This window comes from Trematomus bernacchii, unplaced genomic scaffold (genome assembly GCF_902827165.1).
Source record: "Trematomus bernacchii unplaced genomic scaffold, fTreBer1.1, whole genome shotgun sequence".
Taxonomy (NCBI): Eukaryota; Metazoa; Chordata; class Actinopteri; order Perciformes; family Nototheniidae; genus Trematomus; species Trematomus bernacchii.
Window position 1 is genome coordinate 34,131 of NW_022987582.1, and position 12,662 is coordinate 46,792.

Sequence of the window (12,662 nt, forward strand, 5' to 3'; positions counted from 1 at the left end):
TATTCAGCTGTAAATTCTGCTTCGTTTAAAGGTTGGCGAGGAAGGTTATTTTAGGTCAGGCTGTACTTAAGGGTATCTCACGCCTTATCGCTTTATCTCGCGAGAGTTAGCGCTGTTTGTACATGTTTTACAAGTGGTGCAGACTCTCTTTGACAGCCAGAACTATTTATGGTCACAAAAACACAAGTTCCCCCAGGCTTGTTTCCTGCGCACACAAAAAAAAGGTCTGTAGTCTTTGTTGATTAGCCTTTGTGGAAACGTGGATGCTGTAGTAACTTAGTTAACTGATTTGTTTATTAGTGTGTGAATGAACATTGTTTCCCTTTACATTAAGATTCAAAAGCCTCGCAGCACACAGATTAATTGTGTTAGTAATTGACAGAACCAGGTTAGCTGTGCTAACTGAATGCTCACTGAATAGCTTCTTATTTAAGGTTCACTGTTGATAGACAGCAGTGACGTGCAGTCAGTGGAGGCAGGGGAGGCAGAGCCTCTGTACTGTACCCAATATACAAGCTGTTAATAAACTTTTCAATCAATCAATCAATCAATCAAACCTGTCATACTCCAATGTAACGGAAAAACAACTAAAGAAAAACGAAATAGTAATAATAATAAAATGTCTCCACTGATCTGTGTTGTAAGTGTGATTTATGTATGATTCTAATCGCTTTTTATAGTCAAAATCAGCAAATGTGCCGAGCTCCGCTACGGGAGCGATGACAAGTGAGGCAGGGGCGTGCTCTGCCTCTCGTAAACCCACAGTAACTTGCTGGAGCGCGGGCACTAATGCAGCGCGGGCACTTATTTTGTGAGCGCGCTCAAGCCATTTACTGTGGGCTGAGTTGAGGCACAGATAAGATCTGCCTCACCTCAGAATGCGTCACCCCACAGAAACTGGCTGGAAAGCGGGCCCTAAGCGCATGCCTGTTACCATCTCACTGTAGGTCACCAATGTAATGTTTGTAGATCCCTTTATTACATTTATCCTCGCCATCCATAGTCTCTAAATAACTTATTTCACGTATATATGATATTTAGGCTCGCTGGTATCAACGGCAATGAAAATGCACCAGGGGAGGCAGCCATAACCTCTGCCGCACTGAAGGGGGCGCACGTGAGCCCACAGGTTCTTGTTGCTACTGTAATTCTACGCAGAGACGGGAGACGTAACAACAAACTAGACTTTTGAAACTACAGGAAGATAAGGAGGACTTTTACAAAAAAGTAATAGAGATTGTTGTCCAGAAGGATAGCATGGACTTCATCTTCAAGTCAAGGTAAGACCACATTTGTAATGAAAATGGGATCTTACTAAGAAAGAACAATCCAATATTTAGATTTTGGGTATCCTTTTGTTGAACAGTCTGTTTAAAATGAATCGAAGCATCAGACTAAAAAAGCTTTTGAAAATAACCGAATATTTCGATTAAAGTCAAAATATAATATTTGTAAATCTGACCAGCCATGAACCTCACCGCACGTCACTGATAGACAGAGAGATTGGTGTCACTTTTTATTAAAACTCCACCATAAAGCAAATAAGCAAACCAAAAGGTTGAACTTTACTGCTAATATGTGTCTGCAAAAATACTGACATGTAAAATATGTAAACTCCCAAGAGAAAGACTGAAAGTTCATGTCTCTTTAAACCGTGACGTAAGGTAGGGCATAGGATTCAGGTGAAACTGATCATAAAGCTCATCTAGATTAGCCTTAGCTGATGCAATGCAGATATGGTGAGGGCAGGTTCAAGGGAAACCTTAGAGGTATGACAGGTCAGAGGTTCGAACAGGTGTCTCCTGTAGATTTATGATGGCAACCAGGCTAGTTAAGGCCAAAGTTTTTGAGTCCAACTCAAGTCCAAGAGCAGGTATGGTTAGAGGCCAAATCAAGACCGAGTCCAGAGCATATCAGGTCCTGTTCAAGATCATTGTAGGCAATAACAACTTGTGTTGGTTAATGCAGGCAAAATAGAAGTTAACAGAAACAAAGTTATGAATAGAAAGTGAAGCAAAGTTAAAAGTAGATTAGTGACCCATAATACTTACTCATTTGCGTTTTGAGTCACCTTCAAGACAGTTTCTAATCAAAGTCTGCTGAAGAGAAGACCATTGTTCATTTACCAAGGGTAACCAAAAGTCATGGTTGACTTATTCCAATTAGCATCCGTTACCTTTGACCACATGTTTAAAACTGTGCCAGTAATCCGGGAGAATAAGTGAAAATGCAGTTTAGTTATCTGGAAAAATAATTCAGTGTTGCACCATGTGCATTGTGAAATTTCAATGTACTTTTAGGCAAAACATTATAATGACATTAATAATAATAATGACACTTGCTGGTTATGTCTTGTCATGCAAAATGTTGATTATTCTCTCCGAGCTAGCTAAATGGGACTGGCTGGAGGAGCTGTGTCTTTGTCAATTCTCCGGCCGTAATTTTCAATACAATGCTCTCCTGTGTTCTCATTACAATGCTTACTTGTTGTTGTTGTTGTTGTTGTTGTTGTTGTTGTTGTTGTTTATTAAACAGGCAATAATCAGGAGTCGCTGCAGGTGAATAGGGACGACCATATTTGGAGGTGAGTGTGCTGTAACTTATACATTTAGATGACTGAGTTAATAGTCTGTGGTAACTGGACTGATTTGATGTTCGATTATCAAGGCACTAAATGTCTTCTATACTTGTAAATACATTGCACTGCATTTCAGTTGCAATGTCAAAAAGTTAAAGGATCACATTCATCCTGTGGTTTGCTTTGCGGGGGAAGGAAAAGAAAATTAAAAACCTCACATGCCGTGTGAGGTGCCTCCTGAAAAAATTAGAATGCACAATCACAATGTGGTGAAAGATGAGATCAAGTCAAGAAATTATTTTCAACTTAGTTTTGTAACAGAATCTGATCCTTTGCGGGTTCTCCCTCTCAGATTCTTGGCAGAAGTCCCGACCCTGCCCGAAGGCTGAGGTGAATTTAGCATGCAGCCCCATCACCAGCTTTCTACACTCTTTGCGATGTTTAATTCATTTCACCTTCACTTTATGCAACACCCATTTCAATGGGTGGCTGCATAGATGAAAAAAGGCATTCCAATTATTGATTTTGATCAATGGTTACATTTTAATTGATCTGCAACTGTTTCTGAAAAGATTTAATAGAATACTTTTTCAACATTTTTTACAAAATTACATCTCTAGGCAGAAAAGTGTTGACTAAAGAACCGTCCGTGTTTATTACTGCACGAGTTGAATAGTGTGGGTATAAAACTATTGTTATGGTAAGACAATACAGATCATTTATATTAGCTACTGTAGGCAAATTTGATTTCCTGGCACTTGATTTGATCAATAACTAAATTACATCGTAATTTACATTTTATACAGTAGAAACTGAGTGAGAAGCAGACTGTGTGTTTAACAGTGCAAATCAAAGCCTGCTTCTCTCGAGACACACAACATGGAATGTTTACAACAGTATGATTAAAAATATTTCCAAAATGTTTTTTAAAAAAAAATTGTTTTTCTTTTTATCAAGGAGATTTTTAACCAATGGCGCTTTACAATATGTCAACATCCTTCCTTTATGTGCTCAGTTCTTGAAATGTACATATCGCCTACATAAGGGCTGCATTATTTATCACACTTCTCTGTATAGTTGTACACTTATTTAGCATCGTTGTATGACGATGGCGAATCAGCAAACAGCAGTCCTTCTAAGGACAGTCCTGAGGCAGCGCAGGGCCTATCTTCTGAGGGGCGGGGCGGGGTGCATCATAAGTGAGCATGCTCGGAGCTCTGGTCGCTGTCGTGACTGTCCTCATTGGCTAAGGAGTCCGTCGAGTGGTGAAGCGCTGCGATGCCAGAGAACTCTGATGGCAGCAGCGTCCCCTTTTTCACATTGACCAGTTCTTTCTCTCGGGCTGCCGCTCCCTGCTGACCGCCCTTCACTCTTTTCCACTTCATCCTCCTGTTCTGGAACCACACCTTCACCTAGAGGACAGAACATGTTAAATTAATTGCTCAAACAAAGTCACAAAAAACTGTTTATGCAATTAGGAAACAATTTTTCAGCAGGTTTCTTTATGATGGCAGCTACAGCTACAGTAATGCAGTGGATGGACTGTTCCATCTGCCACTTGGCGTCTACCTGTTTTTCCCTGACTCAACAGCCTCAACCGTATTTACGTCTCTCAGATTGATGATTAAGCTGTTGCTTAAAACGGTTTACACGTCAAGTAGCAGCAGAGGCCCCCTGAGTGTCGACACATGCGCCCAAAGGAAGGGAGAGTTGGGGGGGCTTGTTCTTGTCACGCAGGGTGGGGTGGGTTTATTTTTGGGGAGTGTCATTCCGAGGGGATCGAGTGGTCACATGGTCAGGAAGTTAGTTGACAGCACAAACGTTTATCTTAGACGTCATCGGCGTACGGCGTGCTGAGTATCACTTCGGATTCTTTACAAGCTTCAGGGCCATTTTCTGAGAGCAGGAGGGGGGGGCGAGAGTCCAGCTAAGGATCATTTATATATGCCAGGCTCTAATGTCAACCCAAACATGTGATCCTTAAGGCTTACATACACACACAGTATTCAGACTCACTCAGCAGCACTGTACCTGCACTGCTTGACATCCTATAGGGACACATATTTCAATCTGAACACATCGCACTATAAAGTATATTTTAACTTTGGATAGTTCACAAGAACTGCTGATCCACTTGATAAAAAATTGCACATTTAAGTATCCATGGAAAACTTACGGGCCACTCTACTTCTTCGCTTTAAGGGCATCCCACATAACACATTACCAATAATCAAATATTGCTTAAAATAACACAACCAGAACTGAATTGGTGTACGAGTCAAAAGATGTCGATTCATTCAAACTAGGCTACATTTGGGTTGAAAGGTGACGTCTATATTATTCATACCAGTTACAAGGTACAATAATACAACCTACTTTTCACTGAAATAAAGTATTTTAAATGATATTAGTACAATGCGCTTCGAGATTTGTCTTGGCAGATGAGAAGCGCTATATAAATTAAATGTATTTTATTTTATTTAATGGTTATACAGTATGTAACCTTTCAACCAAATTTACTGGGTTTTGGATCCAGATCTTGAAGAATATGTTGAATTGTATTTTTATTTTTTATTTAACCAGGTGAAAACATTGAGACAAAATCTCATTTACAATGCTGACCTGGCCAGGAATAGAATAGTTTTCCCATGCAAAACGTTGGGCTCTATTGCTCCACCTAGGCCAACTTTTACAATATTCAGGTGTCCCACAAAGACATAACACCAACAGCTTATTCAGCACAAATCAAATGCCGTGGCCAACTGTTGTTATGCCAATATTTACCTCACTATCCCCCGCTAAATATTTTCCCTGACAAAGCTGAGGTTGCACTCACACACATCCAATGCTGCATAAGCTGAAGACATTTCGTGCACATTTTGCTGCCTCAAGGCAGAAAAGATTAATTGCAACAGTCTGGGAAAAGGCTGAAGTGGAATTAGGATGGCAAACTCTGTGTTTGAGGTTTCTGTGGAGTTTTCCTTGACATGGTGGTATTGAGAAGTGGTCCTTCAACATTCTTTTTACACTATTTGTAATGTGAAGCAAAAGCAGAGGATTACTGACACGATTTCAGATACATTTATCACTTTTCATGTCACAGTTTCCAGTTGCTCCCAAATTAGTCAGAACCTAAATGCGACTGTGCAGGTTTGCTACTCGCATTACTAAGAGCCACTTAAAACACACTGGAATGCACTTTAATTGACTGGGAAAGATTTATTTAGATGGACACTTGTATCTGAAACTTCTGACACAATACACTGGGTGCCAACTGAACACACTTAGCAAGGATGGCTCCACTATGAATTGAACCAATTACAAGGAGACATTTAAGGACTATAGACCTTAATCACCAACGCAAACATTTCCCAAATTGGGATCAATAAAGTACTTATCTTATCTTATCTTACCGTAGTCATATTTTAGTATGTGATTGCAGGAATAGCAGGTGTCAGAAGAAGGGCCCTGCTACTAAATGAGATGGAACTCAATGGTGAGGTTTTAAGTTGAACCAAAATGTCCACAGTGAGAAAGGTCAAAAGCAAATGTCCTTTTTTTTTTTAAATGTTATATCGCATGTACCCTACAAGTGGTTCATGCAAAACGTTTTAGCTGAGCATGACACGTAAATCTTGCCACCACATGATTTGAATCTGAGGTATCACATGCATCTCTAAGGTTTCTCTTTCCAGTATTTTCTTTAAATTTAATCCACACTGTTTCACACTGCAAAATATCACTGGTGAGGTGTCAACTAAGTGTGACTTACAGCTTCCAAACGGGTGTCAGAGAACAACAGGCTGTACGCTGTTTCCTCCCCACCCCCCACCCATTTGTCTCTTGTTATTTATTTCATGTGCCTGCATTTTACAGCAACTGGCCCACGCTCTGAGACCAATTTGTGCAGTGGGAGTGGGAGAGAGGAAGTGACTTGCTAGACAGCACTTCCTCCGGCCCGTCTCACTGCCTCGACTGTGGGCTGCTTGGAAGAATAGACAGGAACATCTGGAATATGATAGTCCCGTCACACAGCCACATCTGGAGCACAATAGCCCCTCGCACCGGAGTTACGAAAACACAGTAGCGAGCTGAAAAGCCTCCTAGTCGTCCCAAGGCCGTCTCTGTTTTCACAACATGGCATTAATGTGCTAATGGGGGGGGTCCGATAATGTCTGAACCCAGGGGGAAACAAGCTGCGGTGGGGAGGAACATACTTGTCTTTCAGTGAGGTCGAGGTTGACGGCGATCTCGTAGCGCCTTAGTCTGGTTAGGTAGTTGTGGTGGGCGAACTCGGCCTCCAGCTCTCGGATCTGCTCCTTGGTGAACGCCGTCCTCTCCTTCCTGGGTTTGCTGCTCACGTCTGACTTGTAATTCCCGTCCTGGGACTCTGAAACCAAACACCACACAGTTTCACTCAGATTTATATGCAACAAAAATAAAAAAATAAAGCCAGTGTTATGTGGCAGGTGCAAGTCAGCAGGGGAAGAAAAGAGGTGAGGTAAGAGAAACAATGGGAGCTGTCAATCACACTTTATTGTTCAGTCATTGTTTATGAACACTTTAAGTGGCTGGAAGGACTCACGGCGGCTACACATGTGTGTCTGACTGCGGCAGCTGTGCGGTAACAATAGGCTGGCTCTTATACTGCCAACATGGATTTAATTTGTCTTCGTCTTAAAAGGAATCTGCTGCTACACCCTTATTTTTAAATATGGAACAAAGCAGGTTTGCTAGAAACATTAAATCTATTTCTTAAGTTCATTTTTAATTAAGATCTCACAGGCAGCTCCTCATTGGGAAGCAAAATCTGCAAAAATATATTTCTTTCTTTCTATGTTTTGCTCTTACTGTATGTGTTACGTGTTCTTTGACATTTTCAGAATGCCTGTGAAACAATCACGAAGTCAAAAGATAAAAATCAAAGATAAAAATGCAGAAAAAGCAAAGATCTCCAAAAGTGTTTCTGTTGTTGCTGGTGTAACTGATATTGTCACTGATAAAATGATGATGAAAAAGTAATAAATATATTATTAAGTCTCCTGTTAATAGTAAAATATATATGTCTGTGCAGGAAACACAAAGCTGGTCCTTGCAACATACTATGCCTTTCATTAAGAAAAATCTAGGATATGCATGTGGAAAAAAATAACTAATCTTCAGTTCATCAGCCCAGAACAATACTTTTTGTTTGGTTATTTCCACAAACTTTCCAAATTAAACACGCACTGTTAATTTGCCTTCCTAAGTTTCCTATTGTGGGCAGCGCTTGTGGTTCCTCTGTTGGACGTGCTTCAGTTGCACATTGCACTTGGAGGCAGCAGTGAGTGCATGCTAATTTATCTGCGGTCCTGTTCTGTAGTGTGTGTTAATCCAGCAGGCCTGCGTCAAGCAAAACTGTAAATAGTCCTGCAGCCCAGAGCCAGACTCACAAATGGTGCGAAGCCTGAAGCCACGTCAGAGGAAACACTATCTTTTTACCTAAGATTTCAATCCGGAGGGACCATTGCTTCTGTTTTTCTGTCAGTATAGAGAATCTTCCTTCTAATTAAGTTTGTGTTTTTTCAGAACAAAATAACTCCCTTGAGAGGCTGAAGAGAAAATGAGGGGTCAACTAAAGCTGCTATACAAAGTTACATTTGTGTGGCACCTACACCATTTTAGAGCCAAGGACAAACAGATACATAAACTGCAAGAATTCCCACATTTGATGAAATGAAACACATCATTGCTTGACCCGCAGCCTGTGTCCAGCTCCTCATTGACCTTTCCTCTCCCTCCCTGTAATTTCTAACTGAGGGCTCCAAACAATGTGTGGCTGATTGAAACGGGCCGTCAGACGTAATTATTTGTTCTCTCTCTGGTAAACACAGACATTGTGTAAAGTGAAATAAAAGAATAACACAACCAGCTGCTTCAGACCAGCAGGCCTGGAGTTAAAATGAGCGGCAGGCTTTTATGATACAGCCACTATACCACAGCAATTAGGTCCCCACTGTAACTTTCATCTCTCCACAAAAAAGGAGGAATAATACGAGAAAATAAGTACACGCAGCCAGACACGGCACGTCATTTATGTTCCCAAAGGAACTGAGCTCATTGCAGGAGGGACCCTCTCAAAAATATTGTCTTTTCTTAAGAAAATAAGACAGAAATGTGTATTCTCTGACCATGGAAAATTGCATTTGAGTTGTTTTCCTTTAGTGGAATTGTGACTTCTTTATTTTCCTTTGGGAAAGAAATATTGCAGAAACACACACAAGATTGAAGTCGAATGCATCGACACATCCTTTTTCTAAATGTACTTTCATGAGAAAGTGTCTGCCAGCTAGAAGCACCTCTCTTATATTTTACAACACTGCCTCAACAAAATAAGACTTCAAGCACCTTTTATTGTTCCACGCAAAAATCTAGTAACTTCTTAAAAGGGCGACCGCTCCCTCAACAGCATTAGTCTATGCAAATATAACCCATGAACTCAGCAAAGTGCACCTACCGACACTCAATAGGGCTAAAACTCTCCAACTTGACTAAAAAAAATGAGCAGGTTCTGCGGAAACCAGACACCTAAAATACCAAGAAGCTGGCTCATCTCATTAGCCCGCCCTGCGGCCTTCCTTGAGGAAACAATCACAAGCGAGTATTAGACAAAGAAAGTTGAGATGCTTCATACTTGAGCTAAACCTAGCATGGAAATGAGCTCTAAGGTTTTGTTATTATTTCTGTATCTAAATTCAGGTTTTGCTCAGGTTTCTGGTCCAGATGGTGAAACCCAATCCGGGCTCTATCTCATGCAACTGGCAGTGGTGTGATATTTAGACAGCTGATTGAGTCAGCAACCTAGTTAGCCCCGATAATCAGCCTGATTGGTGTTAGCGTGGAGGGAATGCACGGCACATGTAATGAGTATGCAGCAACTTTTGTTACAAGGGAAGTGGGATTTGGAGACTGAGGCTTGGTTTCCAAACGATATGACAAAGGAGAAAAGGAAAAGGGAGGTGGTGCGTTGGACTTGTGGATTAAATACACCATTGCACCATTCTGCATGAGGATAACAGGACAGGACTATAACAATTAAGCCGTCTGGGCTCTCCAAAGGCTCTGTGTTTTACATCATTTTGGCATATTCTGTATTGCATGAATCTTTTGTTTAACTACTACATCTAGAGTTCTTGCTAAATCTGGTGTACTTTAACTTTAACTGCGCTTTGTAGTATTTGTTACCTAGATTATTAACCAATACATATTTACAGTGCGGTTAATTCAAAGAATGTTTTGAAAACAGCTGGTCTGACAGAGGGACTGCATGTTGTCTGCAGTGAACACCAGCATCCTGAGCAAAAAAGTAATCACATTCAGAAATATCATTCAGTGGTCCAGCGCAGGTGATATGCTGTGCGAGCAAAGAGGCCCTTTAAAGGGGGGCAGGGTCTGCGCTGAGGGCCCACAAATCCTCAAATGGACACACTGAACGGTGAACGCACTTTCCCTGGAAAACGTAGAACTCTCACTAATATCACGTTCCCTGAGAGGACTCCCGCGACCTCGGCAGTTTGTCACGCCGTGATTGATTATTGTGGGGACTGCAGGTTGGAAATGTCCTGCAGGTCATCATGGAGGTGGTACCTTTTTATTATTGTTTTAAAGGAGGGGTTTTCACATAAATATGCAAAGATTTTTCTTTTAATAGTAATGTCTTATGTTTGTGTATTATTCTATTAATACTTTGCATATTAGATATTTCAAGGACGATCTCAAGCCTTAAATATATCTTAATATTTGCAGTTTATCTACAAAAAGTGTGGACACTAGTCAGTGATATTTTTTAGATCAAGCTCAAATCACCTGCACTAGCATTTAAGTGCAGATCTTAATTTCCTAATGAAAAAAACATTTTATTTAAGTCAATCTTACTGAGCTTTAGAGCAACATGTAATCAAGACATTTTGAGGTTTTACTTATGGTACTAAACATAATTTATAATCTTTGGATAGTCAAATCAATCGATATCACATTATTAAAGTACACAGATATTTAAAATTGACATCTGCAAATTGTGATCATTCATTACATTTCAGTAAGCCAGACTGTGATATACTTTAACTAGAAGATTAAGACAGGAAAAAAGGCTGAAACGCCTCCGTCTGTCGGGTGTTTAGTGTGGCGTGAGGCGCCGGTGTAGTCTTTTACAATCCGTGACATTAATTCTTTACTGTGTGCCTCATTTTCTGCCCTCTGAAGAGTGTCGCAACAAACCAGATGTGATTTTTAAACAAAACATGTCAGTAGTCAGATGTGCCCGCACAGTTACGATTGGCCTTTGCTCCACGCTTCAGTCCGCCTGCTGCAACAGCCTCCCTGCGTGTCAGCCAACACCTACAAACTGCTTCTCAGACAGTTTTTTGTTTTCCTATCACAGCCGCACAAATCTTAACAGTTATGTTCTGTTGAAAGATTGAGAATGACAAGTACAGATGTTTGCTATTCATGAACTCTGCTTGGAATTTCTTAAAATGCTGATATTTATGTGATGATCTTTATCTAACAAGGAGACTGAACAAAAAGACGTGCGAAATCCCTCCAAAAAATGTGACAAGCAGCTCTATTAAATTAAATACACATTTAATGTAGAGAAAAAAGTTTGATTAGATTGGATTGGATACAATCAGATTAGATATAGTTTATTGATCCGGAATTGTGAAATTGTTTATATTGAAACAGGAGGGAAAAAAAACTCTGTCATGAGAGGGTAGTGACTTAAATAACAAAAAAAGGAAATGTCTCCTCTCCTCTTACCTGAGCTGTCACTTTTCCTCTTTCCGCTCCTCTTCTCGGCCTCAGCAGGTGAAAGAGTCTGTCTGCCAAAGTCCGCAGACACACAGGAGGCCCCTGTGGGGGTGCTGCTGATGCCCAGGCTGGGGGTGCTGGCGCACATACTGGGCCCCCCAGGGTGGCCCAGGTCTGGGGCTATGGGCCCGCTGTCATGGGACGAGTGGGAGTGCGGGTGGCAAAGGTTGTGGCGTGTGTTATTAACAGGTGATGGCATCTGTGGGATATGCCAGGATGTGTGGTGCTGAGGCGCGTGGTGATGCTGCTGGGGGGGCAGGTGGCCGCGGTGGGGGTGGTGGTGGTGCTGCCCGGGAAACAGGCCATCGTCCATCTGATAACTGGAGATGATACAGGGAGAAGGTGAGGAGGTGGAGGAGGAGGAGGATGAAGAGGCCAGGTCAGGGTAGGAGACGTGGTCCGAGCGTCCGTGCAGGGTGAGGGGAGACTGGGTGAAGGCAGGGTGCAGGGCCTGCGCCGGGGCGTGGGGGCTCCGCAGGCAGCCGAACAGTGTGTGATCCATGGTGTGCAAACACACACACAGTCCTCCAGGAAAGGTGAGAAATGCAGATAAAAGAGGTGAAAGTAACTAAATAAAACAAATAAAAAAGATCACAAGCACATATCCAAGATGCTCCTCTTTCTCCTTTGACTATCCCACAACTTTTTTCCTTCAGTTAAAAAAATTAAAATAGTCTTCTCTCGATAAGTCAGAGCAGAAAGCGAAGTGTGTTTTGAAGCGGGTGTCCTGTGGTAATCCGGAGCGTGCGGCCAGTTGCCAGGCGGTACGGGATAAACAGTTAGCCCAGGGTGAGCGGCAGCAGAGCCTCTCAGATGTCAGGAGGAAGAGGGGACTGGAGCTCGAGGTGGTTCCTAGGAACTGCAGAACGAGGGGAGCCGGCGGAGGGGATGTTATAAATAGTGTGTAACTTGAGAGGGAGGCTGGGTCACAGACTGCATACGCGCTACTGACCACATACATATGATCACCCTCCAAAAAGCACAGCACAATAAATCTGTACTATTAAAATGGCTGAGCCTCAGGAAAGAGGGCAATTTATTTTGGACTTGGACCTGACCCCCAGTGGCCATCTTTTTTCCCCCTTGCAAGAAAACAGCCCTAATGGTTCAAGGGGTGGGCTGGGGAGAGAGGGGTGATGTGAGAGTGCGTAGGGAGTGAGAGGAGGCGAGGTGTCAGAGGTTAACTCAGTGTGTCGCCCTGTCTTTGTCAGTTTTGACCCGTTAAAATACTGTTAGT

General features: G+C 41.9%; 1 protein-coding gene across 1 annotated transcript; it reads right to left on the reverse strand.

Moving 5' to 3' along the window:
- Positions 1 to 3,094: 3,094 nt before the first annotated feature.
- Positions 3,095 to 12,166, reverse strand: LOC117480077 (homeobox protein MOX-2-like). The gene is made up of 3 exons (XM_034127246.1): positions 11,375 to 12,166; positions 6,796 to 6,968; positions 3,095 to 3,990 (listed from the first exon to the last, which is right to left on the reverse strand). The coding sequence occupies exons 1-3, from the start codon at positions 11,925 to 11,927 to the stop codon at positions 3,772 to 3,774; spliced, it is 945 nt and encodes a 314-aa protein (XP_033983137.1). The 5' UTR covers positions 11,928 to 12,166; the 3' UTR covers positions 3,095 to 3,771.
- Between the last annotated feature and the right edge of the window lie 496 nt (positions 12,167 to 12,662).